Source organism: Mustela lutreola, chromosome 1 (assembly GCF_030435805.1).
Source record: "Mustela lutreola isolate mMusLut2 chromosome 1, mMusLut2.pri, whole genome shotgun sequence".
Classification (NCBI taxonomy): Eukaryota; Metazoa; Chordata; class Mammalia; order Carnivora; family Mustelidae; genus Mustela; species Mustela lutreola.
This window is the reverse complement of record NC_081290.1, coordinates 283045166-283066951: the sequence shown is the minus strand read 5'-3', so window position 1 is coordinate 283066951 and position 21786 is coordinate 283045166. Positions and strand designations below refer to the sequence as shown.

The following is a 21786-nucleotide window of genomic DNA, read 5'->3' as shown; positions in this document are numbered from 1 at the left end:
CCCCCGCAAGCCAGAGAGGGGAGGAGACAACACGTCTTTATTGCGGGGTCTGGAGGCCAGGAGGGGAGCGGGCCGAGGACACACTGGAGACCGGGGGATGGGGAGGCTGGGGCGACAGCGTAAGCCCGCGCATGGCAGCGGCCCCGCCTAGCCTCGCTCACAGATGACCTCGACGACACTGGGTTCCATGGGCACTGGGTCCGGGCAGCGCAGGGCGGCCGAGGCCACCACTTCATCCAGCAGCAGGTGCACAAGCTCCTCATCGGCCACGAAACGCCACAGGTAGAGCTGCAGGAAGTGACAGTCCACCTGCACCTGCTGCAGGCCGAAGCGCCCAAAGGTGCGCAGCCGCACGCATTCGAGCAGCGTCTTCAGGCTGATCTTGATGATGCCGGTTAGCACGGATACCTGCGGGCAAGGATACAGGAATGCAGCCCTGGGACAGCCCGCGTTGGGAAGGGGTACTGGGTTCCTGAGGGCACCCGCGCGCGTTCTGGGCAGGGGCCAGAGAGACAGCAAGAGGCCAGGGTGTAAAAGTCCCAGGACCCCCTAAGAGGGAGGGACAAATACAATGTTGGCACCATCTTCTGGAGAACAGACAGGGATGGCCCAACGATCAGAAGCAGAGGAGGGAGTCAGCACTAACATGGGGAGCCGAGAGGCTTGCTGAGTTAAAAGAACACCAAGTGCCAGAATGTGGGCTGGTTTGCGAAGACGAAGGTGTGGACAGGAATTCCTGGGGAGGACCGGGACTACTTTAACAAAAAGGACAAGAGTCAAAGAAGCATTCTAATGCACATCCAGACCCAGGCTGGGAGCATACCAAAGTCAGGGCAGAGGGCCAAGGGATATGGTGACAGTGGGGCTCTGAATGACCGTTCACTCCTAGAAACAGCCCAGAGATGGAGCCTGGGTAGGGACAGAGTCCAAGGTTCCCTGACTCAGTATGGGATTGCTTCAGCCAACCTTCCCAAGGGGCCCTGGAAGGTGGGGTCACTGCGGACTCAGACCTTGTTGAACTCCACAGGGCTGAACACGTCAATACGCTCAGAAAACAACTTCTGGATGTTGCTCAAGAGATTAGTGTCCATTGGGGCGCTGGATGGTGGGGAAGACAAGCAATCAGAGCCCACCCTGCACCCCCATCCTCCTCTGTCCATTCCCCCTGGGGTTACCCTGGCCAGCCAGACCTGGGCGTGTAGCTAGGTGCATAGCGACCCTGCTGCCGAGAGCTGCTGTACACAGAGAAGGTCCTTTTGCTGGAGTCGCTGCTCTGGGCCTTGCGGACACCCTCTTCATACAGAAGCCCCACCTGGTGGTGAAAGGACGCATTGCAAGGAGGCCAGAGCAAACGGAGCCTCCAGGACACCCTAAATGAATCACAGGGTAGTGGGGACCTGGTATCTAGTTGGTACCTGGTCATTGTTTAGAGAACCAGGGGAGTGGGGCAAAGGTGGGACATAAGACTTGGTGCTGAGGCTCCATCTTCCGTGCTAGCCCTGCCCGCCCTGATTCCCTGGATGAAGTGGGGCAAAGATACCCGGAGCCAGGACTGAGGAGGAACAAGGCCACAGACGCAGGCACTGATGTCTTGATCTTCCGAAGGCTGCTACCCCCACACCCACAGCCTGCATCAGGAGCCCCCGGCCAGCCTGGGGGTAAGCACCTGCACGTCAATCGCCGTGGTGTCCTCTACCACCCGCTTCATGACGGCGCGCACGTTCCGGGGCTCCAGGGTGCTGAGCCAGTCCCTGGTCTCCACGCTCTTGCGCAGCATCTGCGAGATGACCAGGCCCTGCACCTTCACATAGTGGGTCAGTAGCCTCCGTGCCGTCTCTCTCGCCTCCGCACACAGCGTGCTCACGGGCGTCACCGGAGACTGGTCCTGAGCCAGGGGCGCAGAGGACAGAGAGACAGTGAGTGCTGGGGGCAGCTCAGGGGCCCCTGCCAGGCAGGAGCAGGGCACAGGCTGGGCTGGGGCAGGGCCTAGGCAGCTGGCCTGAGTCTGACCACGACAGCCCTGCCCGTGGGGGACCACCATCCCTGACCCTGCTGCGAGCTAGTGGTTCACCTGCACGAGAAACTGTTCATCAGTAAGGGTGAGGATGTAGGAGATGGTGGCTGTCTCATAGTCCAGGCAGAGGCGGGAGAGCAGCAGGAGCAGAGCTGGCGGTGTGGCACCCCCCTTCTCCCCAGGGCTGTCACAGAAGCTCTGCGCTGTCTGGCACATGGAGCGGATGAAGCCCACGATGAGGCCCTCACGAACACCCTGGCTGCAGAACTCGCCCTGTGAGAAGGAGGGCCCCGGATACATAGCAGGTTCCCTCTCCCAGGCAGGGGCTGCTAGCGACCCTTGTCTGGGACTCTAAATGCCCTGGCCCCTCTCCAAGGGACAGCTTCCTCCTGCATTCCAGGACCCAAGAGCAGCTCCCCTGCTTGGTGGGGGGTGGGGGGGCTGCAAAGGGACAAAGCCAGTGCTGGGGACCCTGCTTGCGGATGCCCTCCAGCCTTCCCCTCCCCTCCAGGCTGTGCCAGCCTTCCTCCTGACTGTCTGAAACCACATCCAGAGCTCCTGGGCAAGGACTGGTGCCCTGCAAACTGCCAAACTCTAGGATGAATAAAAGAATGCCCAGAATGGGGGTGGGGGGGAATATGCCCAAAGGCAGGCCATACCCGGAAGTAGGGCTTGTTGGAGAAGGACACCTCCTTGGCGGTGAAGAGGTGCACAGCTGCCAGGGAGGCCTTGATGTGGCTCAGGATGGAGCTGGCCACATTGGCCAGCAACTCGGCCAGGCCAGGGCCTTCCTTTCCAGCCAGGCGAGGGGCAGCCAAAGCCTGCCGCACGTCGGTCAGGCAACCCAGGAAGGCGGCGCGCAGGCCCTGCAGGTGGTGGCCCAGGCGCTCCCTGGCCACCCGCTCCACGATCTCCGTGGCGGCCTCCGCCAGCCCTGTAGCGGCCAGCAAGGCCCCAGGTGCGCGCAGGCGCCGATGGAAGCGGTCCAGCGCCCGCACCAGCAGCGAGTTGTCGCCACTGCCCTGCTCCTGTGCCAGCCGCCGCTCCACCAGCGCGAAGTAGCGGCCACCCAGCTCCCGGGCGAAGGCCGCCAGCTTCTCGGCACCCGCCGGGCCCTGGGCCGCAAACAGCTCCTGGTAGGCCGAGGCCACCTGGCAGAGGCCACCCACGAAGCCACTTCCTCCGAGATCGGTGAATTCTAAGACGTCGGGAGCGGGAGGGGAGGGCCCCAGCTCTGCCTCCAGGCTCTGCAGCTCGGCCTCCAGCCGCCCGCGGGCATGCGCCAGGAACTCGTCACACAGCTCCTCCGCGGGCTCGCCCAGGGCCAGCAGCAGCTCCACGCACTCTGCCTGCTCCGGGGCGCCAGAGCCGCCCTCCCTGCGAGGTGCGAGGTGGCGGTGAAGGACAGGCTGACACAGGTCGGGGTGGGGTGTGGGGTAGACGCTCGGCGGGGTGGGTCAGCGCCCCGGGGGCCACACCTGAAGCGCTGCCGCAGCTGCTGAGCCAGACGAGCCGTGATGACCTGGCAGTCGTCCTGGATGGCGCGGAACGAGGGCAGGTGCTGGTACTGCTGCAGCACGGCCCGCGCGCGGCCCTGGTAGCGCACCGCCTGCCCGTAGGCGCCCAGCTCCACGCACTTGGTGAGGCGCGAGGGCAGCTCGAAGAGGAACTGCAGCTTCCGCAGCAGCGCGTGGACGCCTGGGGGACGGGGACAGGTGGCGTGAGCCCCAGGGCTCCGGGCGACCCGCTCAGGCTCCGGCTCGGGATCCCGCTCCGGCTCCGGGGCCCAGCCCACCTGCTAGCTTGGTGATGCGCTCGTGGCGGTCCTGCAGGGTGGCGCTGATGCGCGCGCTGAAGTCCGTGATCACCGCCATGTTGGTGGCCAGCCGGTCCATCTCGTCCTCCATCTTCCGGAAGTCGTTCTTCATCTTCCGGATGGTGTCTGGGCGGGCAAGGGAGCGGGAGAGGGCAAGGGGGATACTTGGCACAAGGGCAGCGCTCAGCTTGAGGCAGGATCCAAATGCTCCCCCCAAACACACACTCATGCACCTGTGTGCGTGCGCGCCTCTTTCCCAGATGCTCCTGAGCCAGCTCAAGGGTCACATTGATGATTCAGTGCAAAAGGGTCTGACATGGTGCTTGGTTACAGTAAATGGAAGGGAGCACCCCTGGTGTGCCCTGGTGCAGTGTGGAGAGGCTTACGGACCCACAGTCCCTGCACACAAGATGCCAAAGGAGAGCACAGAGCACGTGGCAGGAAGCTGTCTGCTCCTGCTGAGGGGCATCCTCTGTGTCCAACCCACTGCCTGGCACGGAAGAGACACCTTCATGTCCTTCCCAGAACGCCCAAGCCCTTTCACTTCACCTTCTGGAACACAGCCAACCCTCTCTGAAGGGTCCTTTCCCTTTTGTCTTAAGGGAAACCTGCCTAAGGAGACAGTTCTTTTCATACCCAGTGCCTCAGAGCCTGGCCCCTTGACACGTCTAGATAGTTTCTACTCTTCCTCCCTTTAAGACACCCCATCTTCTTGGAAGACCATGCCATCAAACTACACCCTTCTTGTTGCCATCCCTATTGTCCTCGGTGCCACACCTCTACATTGCTGATCACTGTCACCTCCTTGTGGACAACAACATCCATCTATATGGGGATGCTGGGTGGCTCAGTCAGTTAAGTGTCTGCCTTCTGCTCAGGTCATGGTTCCAGGGTCCTGAGATCAAGCCCCCGCATCAGGCTCCCTGCTCAGCAGGAAGTCTGCTTCTCCCTCTGCCCCTCCCCCCAATCCTATTCTCTCTCACATCCTCTGCTCTCTCTAATAAATAAATAAACCTTAAAATAAAATAAAATAAAATAAAAATCCATAAAAAAAGAAATGTATTATTGGGATAAGGGTACCATTCCAAATCAGTGGGCAAAAGATGAATTATTCTACAAATAGTGTTGGGACAAATGGAGAGCCATTTGAAACAAAAGTATAGCTGGATTCAGACCTCACACCTGACACACACACAATCACACACAGAACAGATGAATCCAAGTTTAAGTGTGATTTTAAAATGTAATCACAAAAGTATGTGAAGAAAATCAGAGAGAATTTTAAATAATATTAGGGATGGAAAGGTCACTCTACAACACCTCAAACTCAGAAGTCATCAAAGAGCAGATTAATACAATTGTTTGATCTGCAAAAACCACCATGAGCTAAATCAAGACGAAATTTTTAAAAAAGATTTTATCTATTTATTTGAGAGACAGGGAGAGGGAGCAGCAGACTCCCTGCCGAGTAGGGAGCCAGATGCGGGGCTCTATCCCCAGACTCTGGGATCATGACCTGAGCCAAAAGCAGATGCTTAATGACTGAGCCACCCAGGTGCCCCAAAGATGAAATTTTTTAAAAAGGGGAACCTGGGTGGTTCAGTCAGTGAATGTCTGCCTTCAGCTCAGGTCATGATCCGCTCGCTCTCTCTCATGCTCTCTCGCTGCCAAATAAATAAAATCTTTTTAAAAATAATAAAGATTTATTTATTTATTTATTTGACAGAGAGAGATCACAAGCAGGCAGAGAGGCAGGCAGAGAGAGAGGAGGAAGCAGGCTCCCTGCTGAGCAGAGAGCCCGATGCGGGGCTTGATCCCAGGACCCTGAGATCATGACCCGAGCCGAAGGCAGCAGCTTAACCACTGAGCCACCCGGGCGCCCCTTAAAAATAATAAATAAAATTTAAGAAGAGCTGCAGGTCATTTCATAGAGGGCTATTTTTCCTTAGTATATAAAGAATTCTTCTAAATCAATATGAAAAAGAACAGCCCTATAGAAAAATAGGAAAAAGACATGAACAGGCAGTTCAGAGACAAGGATATCCAACAGCTCTTAAACAGGCAAAAGATGTTCCACCTCCCTCACAGAAAAATGGCAACTACAGAGATTTTCACTTTTCACCTATGGGATTGTCAAAGATGAAAAACGACCAGGGTATCGACCACGGTATTTATGAAGAGCTATGCTCTTAGCTGCCGGTGGTCGTGCAAACTGATGAATGTTTATGGAAAGGAGCCCGGCAACATCTACCTACAGTCATCCGTGAGTCTTCCCACCCATACCTGGTTTGTGTGTGGCTCCTGGACCATGGGAATATTCTCTGAGCAGGCCTGGGGCAGCAAACCAACTTGGGGAGACAGCAAGAGAAGCAAGGTAAGGAAAGAAACATCAATGACAAGGACTAGGGAAATCAAAGGGAACAGACACAGAAGTTGCAGGGAAAAAAAACAGGGAAGATAAGAAAGAACCCACAGAGCGAAAATGTATGGAGCAACTGAGAGGTTCTAAAAATTTATACAAGGAAGCCATGAATCAGCAAAACAAGCTGTTCATGTTAGCAACGCGGTCTATGGCATAAGACCCACTCATCCTTATTCTTAGAGATGATTCTCTAGAGAGGAAAGTTGCTAAAAAGTAAACTCACATAAATGAAATGACTATACTACTCGTTGGGGCCCTACTCTGGAGGTGTATTTTGTTAGAAAAGGATGATTGCATTGCCAAGCCACTGACAGTGAATTAAAGAACACAGCACACACAGTGCTGCACAGTTAAAAACTGAAGAAAAGGGGGCGCCTGGGTGGCTCAGTGGGTTAAGCCTCTGCCTTCGGCTCAGGTCGTGACCTCAGGGTCCTGGGATTGAGCCCCGCATCGGGCTCTCTGTTCAGAAGGGAGCCTGCTTTCTCCTCTCTCTCTCTCTCTCTCTCTCTGTCTGCCTCTCTGCCTACTTGTGATTTCTTTCTCTCTCTGTCAAATAAAAAAATAAATATTTTTTTAAAAACCTGAATAAAAGGAGAGCAAAGGCAAAAGAGGGAAGCTGAGGCACCAGAAGGATCATGGGCTAATGGTCATGGAGAAGCCTGGAAGCCCAAGAGGCATTTCATCCTCCCCCAAATTCTGTTTTGCTTATAAACAGTGTAACTTGTTGACATAACCTCCTTCCAGGTCTGTCAAATGATACCATCAAAAGAGCAGATTCCTTTTTGGAGTAGGTATTTGGGTCCTTGAGTCTGACTTCCAAAGGGGAAAAAAAAAAAGAATCCAAACACTAAGTTGTCACTGAAACAGAGTAAAAGAAAACCTACTGCTGGTGTCACTGTTGCTGAATGCACAGGCACAGAGCCATTGAAATGGAAACAAAAGTTGTTACCATGTGAAAAAACAACAACACAAAATCCCACACCACTGAGTAATAAAGACTACACTGCACATCCTTGAACTATTTGCAGCCTGTTAAGAAAAGCAGCTTGCACCAGGGCAAATGTTTGGACACCCAGATCCTAGCTTGGGAGAGGAGTGGGTGGTGGCTGGTAGGAGGCTGCAGGGGCCCTGCCAGCCTGGGTGCTGACTGCGGGTGGGTTCCATTCAGGAAACTCCCGCAGCTGTCCTCCTGTGACCTGTGCACTTTTCTCTATGTCTGCGCGTCTTCAATAACGTTTACTGTTAAAGGTTGCTCTGTCACTGCCTGGGGAAAGGAATGGGAAGAGGCTTTTCTCGGTACAACCTTTGAGACCTTTTCAGTTTTGAAACAGATAAATGCAATTATTACAAAACCTAAATATCGAGGCCAGAGGTTGGCAAAGTGCAGCCTGGAGGACAAACCTGACTTGATCCCTGTTTAGCATTTTGGTTTTTAACTGGGATATGATCGGGATACCATAAAATTCAGTGGTTTTGGGGGCACCCTGGGTGGCTCAGTCAATTGAGCATCTGTCTTCCACTCAGGTCATGATCCCAGGGTCCTAGGATCGAGCCCCATGTCGGGCTCCTTCTTCCTCTGCCCCTCTGCCCCCACTCACATGCTCTCTCTCTCTCTCAAAATCTTTTTTAAAAAATTCAGTGCTTTTTGGACGCCTGGGTGGCTCAGTTGGTTAAGCAGCTGCCTTCGGCTCAGGTCATGATCCCAGCGTCCTGGGATCGAGTCCCACATCGGGCTCCTTGCTCCGCAGGGAGCCTGCTTCTTCCTCTGACTCTGCCTTCCACTCTGTCTGCCTGTGCTCGCTCTCGCTTGCTCTCTCTCTGACAAATAAATAAATAAAATCTTTAAAAAAAAAAAATTCAGTGCTTTTTAATATTTTTAGTATAGTCACAAGATTGTTTAACTGTTGTAATAAACACTAAGTCTTATAGAAGACCAAGGAAGCACAGACCTATATCCCAAAACAAACAATACATTCTATGGTAATTAACTGGATATAAATTAAAAAAAAAAAAAAAACACTAAGCTAAAACTTCCAAAAAAAAGAAAAAAATCATATAACTGATATCATCATCTAGTTCCAGAACACTTATCACCCCAAAGAGAAGCCCCGTAACCCGTGGCAGTCACTCCTTATTTCTCCCTTGCCTCAGGCCCTGCCAACCACTCATCTGTTTTCTATTTCTATGCATTTGTCTGTTCTGTACATTTAACTCAAATGGAATTATACAAAATGTGGCCTTTTGCACCTGGCTTCTTTCATTAGGCACATCTGCAACGTTCTCTACATTACAGCGTGAATCCGTATGTCGTGGTTTATTATGACCGAGGTATGTTCTATTGTGTGGATCCACATCTGTCTCCCCATCCACCAACTGGTGGCCATCTGGATTGCTCCTATGGGCTACTATGAATAATGCTGCTATGAGTGCATTCACGTACGTGCTTTTGCGTGAACGTGTTTTCAGTTCTCTTCAGTGGAATTTCTGGGGTGTATGCTAACTCTGTGCTTAGCTCTTTGAGGAACAGCCAAAGTATTTCCAGGTGCACCATTCTGTCTTCCTGCCAGTAATATGAGAGTACCAAACCCTCCACATCTTCATCAACATCTGTCATATTCCATTTTCTGGAAATCCCAGTGGTGTGCAGTAGTATCTCACTGTTTTTGTTTTTTTAAGATTTTATTTGGGGCAACTGGGTGGCTCAGTGGGTTAAACCTCTGCCTTTGGCTCAGGTCATGATCTTGGGGTCCTGGGACCGAGTCCCGTGTCGGGCTCTCTGCTCGGCAGGGAGCCTGCTTCCCCTTTCTCTCTCTGCCTACTTGTGATCTCTCTGTCAAATAAATAAAAATCTTAAAAAAAAAAAAAAAAAAAAAAAAAGGTTTCTTCTGACAGTCTGGCAGCAGATGCTGTGATTATCTGACATGCTTCGCCCCATAGGATCTCCCAGGTTCATTTCACGCCTGGCTCCCCTTTAGAGGTAATAATCCAACCAAACTAAACCAAAACTCTAGCTCATCATGACCCTCTTCCCAACCTGATTTTCTTGCGGTTTCTTGAGCACCACACCCACCACCCGACCATCAAGCTGAAACCTCGGGGTCATTCTTTATGCCCAAAGCTCCTCAACACCATGGCCCATCGATACTGCCGCAGATATTTGTTTGTCCATCACCGTCCATCTCCACCGCTACCAACCTGATGTAAGCTCCCCAGATCTCTAGCTTGGACAAGCGAAAAGGCCTCCCTCCAGCCACCTCTCCAACCCACTCCTCCCAGAGCAGCTGGAGGGATCTTTTCAGAACAGAAATCTGCCGTATCACTCTTGTGTCTGAACTCCTTGCTTAGCTTAGTGCTTAGTACGGATAAAGGCAAACTTCCTTACTATGTACTTATGCTCTCCAACAGCTGCCCGCCTGACTGGCCCTGCCCACACGCAGCTCTCCCTGCTCCAGCAGAGGCGCTCCTGACCCTTGGTGAAGGCCAACCCCCTGCCCCTGCACTGCTCTATCTCCTCCCCCTTTCCCAAAGACTCTGCCCCTGCCATTCCCCTCTCTCTGCACCATCCATCAGCACTCCAAATGCTAATGTTTCAGCCAAGCGGATCAATTCTATTTTTTGGAATGCTTCCCTCCTGTGGCTGCTCAGATACCCAGGCCCCTGACTGTCCTCAAACCTCTGCAAATGAGATCCTCCTTCTCTTCAATACTTCTGAATGTCAGGATGCCCCAGGGCTCAGTCCTTAGACTTCTTCTCTCTGCACACTTTCTCCATCAGAGCGCCTCCTACTCCCCCGTACCTCGAGTTCCAGCCTTCTCTGAACTCCACACCCTTCAAGTAAGCAATTCAAAACCAATTTCAGGGGCGCCTGGGTGGCTCAGTGGGTTGGGCCGCTGCCTTCGGCTCGGGTCATGATCTCAGGGTCCTGGGATCGAGTCCCGCATTGGGCTCTCTGCTCAGCAGGGAGCCTGCTTCCCTCTCTCTCTCTCTCTGCCTGCCTCTCCATCTACTTGTGATTTCTCTCTGTCAAATAAATAAATAAAATCTTAAAAAAAAAAAAAAAAATTTCAGATCCTTCCACTTTCCCCTGCTGCCATCTTGGTCCATGCCACCAGCATCTCGCCTGAACTGCTGCAACAGCCACCTAATGGGGGGCTCGGCCACCTGTGCCTCCCTCTAGTCCCTTCCCCACAGAGTGGACAGACGGGTCCTTTTGAAATAAAAGTTAGGTTACCCCATTCTCCTCATTTCAACTCATTCCAAGTAGAGAGCGGGATCCTCATAAACACTTTCATGGCCCTACAAAATCTGGTCTTCTACAAAAGCCTCTACCACCACCCACCTCTCTCCTCCTCCCTCGCTCCCCCTTAACTTCCTGCCATACCCTGAATTCGCCTGACATGACCTTTCTTCAGAGCCTCTGCCCCTGCTGCTTCCTCCCCAACCAGGGCTGGTTCGCTCTCCTGAAAGCCCTGCTCAAATGTCACCACCTCCAAGGGGTCTTACACTTACTCTAGCTGAAGACAGACCCACACATACATCACTCTTTTCTCCCTACTCTATTTTCTTCCTCTAGCACTTACTACTGCCTTGGTGCATTCATTTATTGACTGTCTCCCCAACAAGGATACGGGCTGCAGGGAGGACCTCGACCTAGCTGGTTCATTACTTACCCTCAATATGCAGAACAGCTCTTGGCAAAAAAAAAAAAAAAAAGAGCGGGGGGAGAGGCATTCAATGAATACTTCTTGAATGGATGTAAGACTTTAAAGTATTTATAGATTTAGAACCCCTGATTCCAACACTCACTTTATAATTTTCTCCCTTTCTTAGGAAAAAGATAAAATAACAAGCCATCCTCATTAAGAGCTCAATGTCAAAACTATACAAATTCTGGGCGCCTGGGTGGCTCAGTGGGTTAAGCCGCTGCCTTCGGCTCAGGTCATGATCTCAGGGTCCTGGGATCGAGTCCCGTATCGGGCTCTCTGCTCAGCAGGGAGCCTGCTTCCCTCTCTCTCTCTCTGCATGCCTCTCCATCTACTTGTGATTTCTCTCTGTCAAGTAAATAAATAAAATCTTAAAAAAAAAAAAAAACTATACAAATTCTAACACAGGGAAAATGCAATGCTTGCAAAATTCTGGTGGGAAATTTCGTAGCTCAGAGATTACGATGATTTCTTTTCTTAAAAACGATTTATTTATTTTAGAGAGACCATGGTGGGGGAGGGTCAGAGGGAGAGGAAGAGTGGGAGAGAGCAGCAGACCACCCACGGAGCTTGGAGCCCCAACAACCAGGCTCAATCTCCATCTTGTGACCCTGAGATCACAGCCTGAACCAAAATCAAGAGCTGGATTGTTAGCCAGCTGAGATGCCCAGGGCTCCCTAGAAATTCTTTTTGGTGGATGCTATTAGCAAATAAAAGATGCCTACTCATTGAACCTGCTTCACATCAGACAAAAGAACAATGACCACACCCAGCATTGTGACAGTAGTAGGGTAAGAGATGTCAGAATGAACCTCACAAAGGTTCACCCAACATTTTCAGAAACCACAGACAGACCCTGAAGACCCGCTTCTAGGACTAAGTACACAGGGGTCCAAAATTATCATGAAAGTCATTTCACCAACATAAGAAGAGTAGTTACTGTGACTGATAGCTGAACATTGTCTAGCACTGTCCCTAGACTGAGAATAAAGGGGGCAGGAAGGGGGGGAACCACCTTTACATGATCTTTGTGTCCCTTAATGTCCTAAGTTTTCTGTTTCTTTGCTCGATTTAAAAGGGGAAAAAGGGGGTGCCTGGGTGGCTCAGTGAGTTAAGCCTCTGCCTTCAGCTCAGGTCATGATCTCAGGGTCCTGGGATCGAGTCCCGCATTGGGCTCTCTGCTCAGCAGGGAGCCTGCTCCCCCCCCCCGCCTGCCTCCCTGCTCTGCTTGTGATTTCTGTGTGTCAAAAAAATAAAATTTTTAAAAATAATAAAAGGGGGGGGCGCCTGGGTGGCTCAAGTGGGTTAAGCCGCTGCCTTCAGCTCAGGTCATGATCTCAGGGTCCTGGGATCGAGTCCCACATCGGGCTCTCTGCTCAGCGGGGGGCCTGCTTCCCTTCCTCTCTCTCTGTGATCTCTTTCATTCCTCTCTCCTACTGTGATCTCTCTCTGTCAAATAAATAAATAAAATCTTAAAAAAAAAAAAAAACTTAAAAAAAAAAAAAATAATAATAATAAAAGGGGGCAAAGGATAGAGGAAGGGAGAGAAAGAGAGACAGGCCCAGCCACAAGACAGACCTGGACAAGAGAAGAAAGCTACCACGAGTAAGAGAAACAAACTCATCCCGAAACATCCTTGGTGTCAGGGACTCCAAGTGGTTCAGGTAACCCACGTCAGTCTAAAATTTCATTTTGGTTTTTCCCCCCTTTGATCCTTAGAGCAACCCTCTGAGAGCAGCTATGACCTCGCTAGTCATTTGACCACCAAAGCTCTCAGAGAGAGGTGACATGGGATTAATGTCAGGGAAAACCTACAGTCTGGGTCTCCTCCCCCTGAATCCCCTGCTGGTTTCCCCAACACAGGACAACAGGTAAGCAGCGGGACTGTGTGTCCCAGCGGGAATCACCTGTGGCGGAGATGAACTTGTTATAGTTCTCATAGACCAGGGTCTGCATGTCGCTGTCCAGAGCCCGGATCTGCCGCACCATGTCTGTCTCACTGTCCATCAGCTGGGCCAGGGGGCACTCTCTACGCAGCTGGAGGAAATCGGGGTGTTAGTGCTCAGGTCCGGGGACCCCCATGGCCCTCGGCTAACCCCTACCTGGTCGGTTTTTCGGTGCAAGAAAACCCTCATCCGACCCCTGTCAGGAATCCTAGACATGGGGCCTATCGGTGGCATAGGTCGTTACTGGATTCGACCCTGTTTGGGGTTTGTCAGCCTTTGAAATGCTCAGACCCAGCCAGGGCCCAGTCCAGAGCCCATTAGCGCCCGGGCCACGCCCCCTGCCGCCGGCCTACCAGAACACCAGCCTCGGACACCTCACACTCCACACCTCCGTAGGCCAGGGCAAGCCTGCCCATGCCCCCCTTACACTCCAGCTCTGCCCCCGCTTCCTCCCCGAGGGTCGTCTTGTTTTTAGGAGCCCCTGCTTCCCTCACCCCCGCAACAAAGTCGAAGTCATGACCTGGGGGTGCAATGTATCAGGGGTTTGGTTCCCCCAACACACAAAAACACACCTTGTCCAGGTACACTTCCGGGTCGAAGTGCGCCCCGTTGAGATCCGTCGGGTCCAGGGGGTCCGACCCTGGGGGGCGCCCCGCCGTCTCCCCCTCCGAGAGACCGTAGTAAAGCTTCAGCATTCCGTGCGCCTTCCGCCGACGCTCCGGGGCCTCTGCCTCAGGCCCCTCGGGAGAGTCCCCAGGTCCAGACCCCGTACCGGGCCCAGCGGCTGCCGCCGCCATCGCTCCAACTGCAGCCCACAGGCGTGAGGCTGGGAAAAGGACCGGGAGGAAGCACTTCCGGGAGCCATAAAGTTCTTGTTGCAACGAGGCAGTCCTTTAGCTGAAACGTCCCCCTGCAACCCTGGGTCCTTCGAGACTAGCGTTCCCCCGTCCCTTTCCTCCGCGAGCGAAGAGGTTCCGGGAGAGCCCTAGGTTCCCACGAGCCTCTCGAGCGGAAGGAGTGACTGGAACTTGTGGGGTGCTTCCCTCCCAGAAGGAAAGCGAGTCGTGGCTCCCAGTCCCGCAGCCCGGCACGCAAAAGCCCCCGGAATACGTCCCTGGATGCCGCGGACGCAGCGCCGACGGTGGAGCCAGAGAGCGTGTGCCTGACATCCTGGCATTGGCTCGTTACCGGGGGGGGGGGGGGGGGGGGGCGAGGCTCAGTTTCCCCCATTCCTAATCCGGGGTGGGGGGCGACTTCACAGGAGTCTGCGAGAAGGCTGAGAGGGTTAGATGCCCGTACAGGGCGTGCAGTGCCTCTAGCTGCTAATGCTGCTGCCGCTGCTGCTGCTTTTTTTTTTTTGAAGTCCCCAAGCGCAACATACATGCTTAGAAAGAAGCCCATTTCTTGAGATGCCAGGGACTGGTGGGCCATACAAGTGAGAAGTGAGGGGCTGGTGGAGATGTCGAGGATCATTCTCAGGCATCCAATTTCATCAGAATGCAGGTGTCCACCAAGGTGCAGCGCTCAGTCGGACAGCAATGAAGTTCAGATTGAGAAAGGATGAGTTTTAATAGAGAAAGCGACTTTATCGAGGTGGTCCTTGGAACATTTCTTGTGATTGGCTGGCGGCGGGGGCGGGGACAGGGGTGGGGGCGGGGGGGTGTTGGAATGGTATCCACCTTGTTTAATCATTCTTTGGCAGGGGTCCCACAGGCCAAACACATCCCACCACCTGTTTTCATTTGGCCTGTGAGCTAGGACTAGTGTGTTGCTTTTTTTGTTTGTTTTTAATGGTTAGAAAAATATATATAAATGACATTTCATGAGGTGAAAATTTTGTAACATTCTTATAATCAGAGTAGATCTTTAAAGTTCTCAACAGGAGAAAAACAGTTGTAACTTGTAGGGTGACAGATGTTAACCAGATTTGCGATCCTTTAAAAATATATACAAATATCAAATCATTACATTGTACACTTAAAAATAATGTAATATGTCTATCTCAGTTTAAGACAATTTTCATAAAATACGAAAATCATGTGAAAGTATATGAGTTCTGGCAGTGTCTATAATTTTATTTGAACACAGTCAGGCCTCCTTGTTTACATATTTTCTATGCCTGGTTTTGCATTACAAAAGAGGTGTTGAGTTGTTGTGAGAGAAACTTTATGGGGGCTCCTGGGTAGCTCAGTTGTTAGGCAGAAGGTCAGGGTCCTGGGATGGAGCCCCTCATCAGGCTCCCTGCTCAGCAGGGAGCCTGCTTCCCTCTCTCTCTCGGGGCGCCTGGGTGGCTCAGTGGGTTAAGCCGCTGCCTTCGGCTCAGGTCATGATCTCAGGGTCCTGGGATCGAGTCCCGCATCGGGCTCTCTGCTCAGCAGGAAGCCTGCTTCCCCCTCTCTCTCTCTGCCTGCCTCTCCATCTACTTGTAATTTCTCTCTGTCAAATAAATAAATAAAATCTTTAAAAAAAAAAAAAACATTTATAACTGGTAGAAAAAATAACTTGAGGGGCAACTGGGTGGCTCAGTTGGTTAAGCGTCTGCCTTTGACTCAGGTCATGATCCCAGGGTCCTGGGATCAAGCCCCACATCAGGCTCCCTGCTCAGCAGGAAGCCTAGTTCTCCCTCTCCCATTCCCCTGCTTGTGTCCCTATCAAATAAAATCTTTAAAAAAAAAAAAAAAAAAAGAGGGACCCAAAAGATGCCCACTCACCAAACTGTTGAGGGGATTACCTCTGTTAGGTAGGTAGGAGTGGTGGGAGGGAGGTCATTGCCTTCTCCTCTGTATGCTTGTGTGTTACCCAAATCTTGTAATTACAAGAACATAGTCATACGCTACTTAAACTTTTAAATGGCATTGAGCCAGAAGCCCTAACGTATGAAAGTTTACTTGTAGTCACATGAGACTAGAGGTGCAGTGATTTCAACAGTGGGCCAATGGCTGAGCATTGGGTGAGTCACCCCTACGTCAGAATGTGGGGTCTGAGGGACTGTGGTGATTAATGACACTAGGAAGCAAGCATGGAGATGGCAGGGCATTTTGGGTCTTGACGGAGAATCTAACTTCTGTGGCTGGCAGAGAGGAAGGCGGCCGCGGTGGGGCAGAATTCAAGCACCCTTCTTCTACTCTAGTCCCTGGGAGTTTCATGTCCCTCCACACCATTTATGCCCATTTTTCTGGATGATACTTGTGAGTTCTAGAGTTTTCCTCTCTTCCATGTATGGAGGAAATGTTTCCTTGTTGCTTGGAAGGGTCCCTACCCAGTCAGTCACAGCCTTGGGTAGAACTGGACCTTCATTTCAGTCCTCAGTGCATCCCTCACTCATTGGCCAGAAGCGCCCGGGCTGACACTCCCTCTCTGTACCTCGGATTTGGGCGCAAAATAGGATTTATGCCACCTGCCTCACCTGGGACTCTTGGAAAGGACGGGGCTGGTGGCTGTGAAAGTGCTGAGTGCTGGAAGGTGGCAGATGGTTAAGCTGGTCGGCATCAGGTCCCCGGACCTTTGAGGCAGGACGGAAAAGCCAGGTGCTCTCTGGGCCATGCCAAGGGAGAGAATGGCGAAGGCCCCAGGACAGCTGTGGGCAAGCTCTTGTCTCTTCCCTTCGCCTTGTTCCTCCCCATTCGGGAATGGAGCAAAAACTTGGGAGCCATTCGGCCCAGGCCTCCCCTCACCTGGGGGTCCCCTCCAGCTACACATCCAGGGCCTAGTCTAGACTTGCACGTACCTAGGACATGCCCTTCCACATTCTGAGCCCCAGCTCTGTAGACATGTGCCCACAGTGCCCCCTGTGTAGAACCATCAAGGGACTCGGTAAGCAGATAGGCATGAGCACACGAAGCGTGCGTGCAGGCAGGATGGTGAGGGACGCCGTTCCTTCCTCGACGCTCCTGCTGGTCTGTACCGTCAGCCCTCCGTCTGACCTTCCATAACCCGGAGCTCCCCCAGCCACCCGTGAACCACTCCCATACTGGCTGGAATCAGCCTGTATTCTAGAATCTTGTCCCTCTCCTATGTCCTCGTGGTTCTAGCATCCCACCACAATTCCAGACCACGCACTCGGGTCCCGGAAGGGTCAGCTGCTGCTCCCGAACGGGGCCGGTTTGCTCAGGTTCCGCTGTCAGCCTCGCGTCTATGCGGCCGCCACGATGCGGTGGGTGGACCGGCTAGCTGTGCTCTTCTTCCCGCAAGGCATGGTGCTCACCGCCGCTGCCCTGATGATCTTCTTTATACACCTCGGCGTCCTTGCCAGCGACGTGCACAACTTCTACGTCACCCACCGCTACGACCGCATGAGCTTTCAATACACGGTGGTCCTGATGGTAGCCTGGGGCCAGGGCTCAAGGGCTGGTCGGGGGAGGCCCAGGGGCTGATGGAAGCCCCGCTGTTGTCTCAGGGGCCACTCCCCCACTGGACGGGGCCTACAGTTCTCCCAGGTGATCAGCATCTGCTGGGCTGCCATGGGATCACTCTACGCTGAGATGACAGATGACAAGTTTCTTCGGTGCTTTGCCCTGACCATCCTGAGTGAGTGGGGGAAGGGGTCGTGCTGAAGGGGAGGGGGAACTCTGGATCCCCAGACATGGCAGAGAGCGGGCAGGGAATGCTGATAGGGGCTCTCTTGTCTGCCCAGTCCTAAACGGAGTCATGTTCTTCAACCGCCTGTCCCTTGAGTTTCTGGCCATCCAGTACCGGCAGGAGAACCACTGAGGCCTGAGGACTGGGCTGAGAAGGGGGAAGGAAAAGGCGGCTTCGGTGTTTTAATAAAGTCTGTCATTTATTTCCACCTGTCATCTCCTTTGTGGGGAGGGCGGGGGGCTGGAGACTCAGGGTAAGCAGGTCAAGACAAACGTTTGCCCTGTGGGGGCCCCAGGCCCAGCCAGCAGCCCCTCTCATGGACTGGACTGGGCCTGGGATCTTAGTGTCTCAGGCTTGAAAAAGAGGAGCAGAAGGAAAGTCCCTAGACCGCCCTACCTCAGGCCCCCATGTCCTAGGCTGGCCCGGCTCCCAGCGAGGGCTCAGGAGGGACCCACACGGATGTGAGGGTTCATGAGGGGGTCCAGGTTGGGATCGCTGTCAGCTGCGGCTCGGCCCAGGCGAGACATGAGCGCGAGGAGGGCCAGAAAGCCCAAAAGCCCCAGGAGCAGCAGCAGCCCTGCCCGCTGCAGCAGGGTCAGCGGCCGCTTACGAGACCCAGCCCGGCTCCTGGGGGGGGGGGGGGGGACGAGGGGGAAGTCAGGTCAGGCGCCCCTCGGCCCAGAGAGGAACCCCAGACATGATGCCTGCCTTCTGGCCCCGGTGCCACTGTCCCCAAGGCTTGCTGCTTCAGTGTGCAAGCTAATCCCCACGCCTGCTTATTACACAGCAGACAGTGCAGCTCCAACCGGCGGAAGCAACCACCGTTCTGCAAACCAGAACGTGTCGGGCACATCAGAGTCGCTAGGCTCAGGGGTTGTCAGAGCAGGAACAGGCCTCAAAGAGCCCCACCTCAAGCCTCAGATACCTAGCAGGCGAGGAAAGAGCCCTATGGCGGACCAGACTCAAGACTCCCAGGGCTGAGCGGGGGCCTGAGTAGCCAGACACCAGGTACTGTGGTTACCCAAACTGAAGCCCATCTTCTCTATCACACAATGATCACGCCTGGGGCCTCTGGCTCTCATTTCCTCCCCTCCCCCTTTCTGGCAGCCGGGCCCCCCTGCCCCTGCATACCTGAGCAGCTGGGCCAGCCAGCCGAGGGCAGGCCGGCGACGGTACTTGTCGTCATCACAATCCCCGTGGAGGCCTGGTGAACGGTCATCATCCCGCGTGTCATACACCTTCCTCGGGGCTGAGGCTGCAGAAGCAGAGCCACCGGTATCCACAGGCTCAGTGAAACTGGCCTGCAGCAGGGTGGGCAGGAAGTCCTTGCCCTCTCAGCCCACCAGAGCACCTCAGAATTGTGGGGAAGGAATGCCTTTGTCAGAGAGAGGAGGGGGGCCCCCCGGGGTGGCCCATTCCCTTCCTATCCTCCCCCAGACCGTACAATTATCTGGCTCACCGTGAGTCAAGGGCTCAGGATTGCCCATGTGAATCACTGTGTGCTGCTCGGGCCGGCTCGGGGAAGCGGGGGGCCGGGGGACTTGGCTGTAGAACGATGGGGCAGCGGAAGCGCTGGTTATCTCCTCCTGTTCAGCAGTACCACTGGCTGTGGCAAGAAGGGAGCGGTCAGCAGAGCAGGGGGGCTAGGGCCCCCAAAGGCAGTGCGGACCGCCACTTACCATTAAAGCTAGACCAGTCAGAGAAGTCAGAGGTGTTGAGGGGCTCGGGTTCCGGGCTCACCACCTCATCAATCTGCAGGAAGGAACCTGTGTCACCAGCAGGCCCGGGGCTGTCCCTCCCCACCCATCTGTCCCAGGTGGGACCCAGGGCAGATGCTCAGTCAGACAGACAGACAGACAGGTTCTCACCAGAGGAAGGCCCAGTCCTGCCCGGGCCCAGTTGACCGTGGCCAGCTTCTCTCTCAGTGCGGAAGCCACAGGGCCAGCCAGGTTGTTTGAGGGGAAGATGGGCCCACTGCAGGTGGGACACTGGTAGCCAGCAGGCGCTGTGTTTCGGGGTAGCTGGGCAGCACGTTCATTGAGGCAGGCCCAGTGGAAGAGGTCTTAGGGCCCATGAAACAGGGGAAGAGAGGCATGAAGAAGAAGACACTTAGGACATCTAGCCCAGCAACAGCCCCTAGCCTGCTACACAGACGTATGCACACCCACGCACATAAGCCCACAGCTTTCTCCTTCCTGTCCTCGCTCAGGTCCGTTTCAACAGTGTTCCCTAAGCATGTGGCCTTCTTGGCCACCATTACTTGACCCAGTCAACCAGATGCTAGCAAGATCTCCAGCGCAATAGAAGGGAGAAGCCCACTAGGGTGTGAAGAAGACGTCAGCGACCCTTAAAGTGAGTCCTCTCTGAACACACACTCATCACAAGCTCCTTGGGCTAACAGCTAATCAAGAACAGTTTCAGAAAAAGTTTCTAGACACACAGAGGCACACGTATGCCCACGAGCGCATACGCACACGTGCCTGTACACCTACAATCAAACACAAATACCATCCCCTGCATCTATACTTGGGGGCACACTGATTCCCACATGTACACACCTATACATTCACGTTTGCTGAAAACTAGCAGTCACCCACACATTCTCCTGCAACCTCCCAACATACTTTTGTTCATACGTGCACATGCATTTCCCCATTCATTCATCCGCAGGTACGAAGACACTACCACACGTAAAGTCATAACATTAAATTCATGTGCGTATGCCCACACACTCATCACACTGAGAAACACACACATGGAGCTCTTTTGCACTAGCTCCTTCAAAAAGTGGAGTTAAGCTTCTTACACCAGCGTCAAGTCAAGGTCATGGAACATGTGAGTGCCAACTTCTTTTGGCTGAATGTACTGTGAGAAACTCCCTTCCTGTTTAATTGAAATGAATAGCAGATCCCAAATGTCCAAAAGCCTCCTGCCTTCAGCTCCCTGCTGGTCCAGCCAGCTACTGCTTACAGCCAAAATGATACCAACAAGTTGGACTGGCTCTCACTCAAGCCTCAAAATGGGAAAGAAATAAATTAAGAGCTTTAATTTTTAGGGAAAAACACGGAGGCCTAGGAAGGGAAAATGACTTGCATGAGCTCACACAGCAGGTAAATAACATAGGACTAGAATTTGGGGCTCCAGCCTCCCAAGCTTGGGAAGATCTCATTGCCCTGCTGCTTAGAGAGGACCCAGAAACTGGTCACCAAGCTGGGCAGGCCTCACCATAACAGACAAGGCGGGTCGTCTCCCGGTTGGCGAGAGGTATGTTGCACAGGCGGCAATTCGGATTGTAGTCACTATCTTGGAGCCACTGCAGATAGGACTGGACGATGCACTGGAGTGGGAGAGAGAGGTCACAACGGGGGCCCATCTCCTCAAGGCCCAGCTGCTTGTCTCATCACAGAGGAGAATCATCCTTTCGTTTGTTCCATCAGTAAACATTTATTGAGCACACACTGTGCCAGAGTCTGTCTTATGGGCTGGAGATAGAGCCGAGCACAAAAGATACAAAGTTCCTGCCCTCCTGGAGCTTCATGCCAACCCCTGGCCCTTCATGGGAGTTGGAGGAAACCAATCCGGCCGGCCCACCCACTGCCCTGCTCAGCCCCTCCCCTGAAGGCCCCACCTTGGCGTGATTGGCTACCAGGCAGTGCTCGCAGACGTTGACCCGGTGTTCGAAGCAAAACAGATTGGTGACCTTCCTCTTGGGGCACTTGCAAAGTCCCATATTCGACCCTGAGAAAGGGGTCTGAGTTGACAAAGAGCCAGGTTCCGATGTTCGCCACGACGAACTCACAAGCCCAGATCGTTTCCACTCTTAACTCCCCTAAACATCTCTCATAATCGCCCCAACCCCCAATTCCTGCCTACTGCCCCTCTACATTCAGGGCCACGCCCCCCGAACGAATCCCGCCTGCGGTGACCCCTCCTCATTCCTCCTCGCTCCCGCCCCCGGCCAGGTCCCTCCACCGGCGAGCCTCCGATACCACCGGCCCCGCCCCCAGGGGCTCGGCCTGAGCCCCACCCCCTCCAAGCTCCGCCCCCACATTCAACACAGGTTTCTCCCCCCGCACCCCCGCCCCCGCCCCCGCCCCGTGTTTACCGATTGACCGCCGCACCGGTGCCGACGGGCGCGAGCGCTGGCCCGAGGCGCGGAAGGAGAGACACCGCGCTCAGCCGACCTCCCGCTCTGCGCTCTCTGCCTCGGGCCGCTCCGATTATCCCTCCGCTGCCACGTCTCTTCCGGGTGCGGCGCGTGCTGATGACGCCAGCGTGTCGCTGGCCCCGCCCCTGCTGACGCTAGA

At 53.9% G+C, this 21786-nt stretch overlaps 3 protein-coding genes across 3 annotated transcripts; 1 reads left to right on the top strand and 2 right to left on the bottom strand.

Moving 5' to 3' along the window:
- Positions 1-20: 20 nt before the first annotated feature.
- Positions 21-13790, bottom strand: VPS51 (VPS51 subunit of GARP complex). The gene is made up of 10 exons (XM_059146784.1): positions 13474-13790; positions 12863-12992; positions 3810-3956; positions 3493-3712; positions 2674-3391; positions 2072-2287; positions 1667-1885; positions 1191-1312; positions 1011-1098; positions 21-408 (listed from the first exon to the last, which is right to left on the bottom strand). The coding sequence occupies exons 1-10, from the start codon at positions 13696-13698 to the stop codon at positions 148-150; spliced, it is 2346 nt and encodes a 781-aa protein (XP_059002767.1). The 5' UTR covers positions 13699-13790; the 3' UTR covers positions 21-147.
- Positions 13791-15610: 1820 nt separating this feature from the next.
- TMEM262 (transmembrane protein 262) lies at positions 15611-17681 on the top strand. The gene is made up of 3 exons (XM_059146839.1): positions 15611-17223; positions 17329-17428; positions 17535-17681. Exons 1-3 carry the CDS (start codon positions 17050-17052, stop codon positions 17609-17611), a joined length of 351 nt encoding a protein of 116 aa, XP_059002822.1. The 5' UTR covers positions 15611-17049; the 3' UTR covers positions 17612-17681.
- ZFPL1 (zinc finger protein like 1) lies at positions 17653-21745 on the bottom strand. The gene is made up of 8 exons (XM_059146816.1): positions 21585-21745; positions 21108-21217; positions 20705-20816; positions 19348-19541; positions 19159-19231; positions 18939-19085; positions 18611-18734; positions 17653-18106 (listed from the first exon to the last, which is right to left on the bottom strand). Exons 2-8 carry the CDS (start codon positions 21207-21209, stop codon positions 17920-17922), a joined length of 939 nt encoding a protein of 312 aa, XP_059002799.1. The 5' UTR covers positions 21210-21217; positions 21585-21745; the 3' UTR covers positions 17653-17919.
- Positions 21746-21786: the final 41 nt, after the last annotated feature.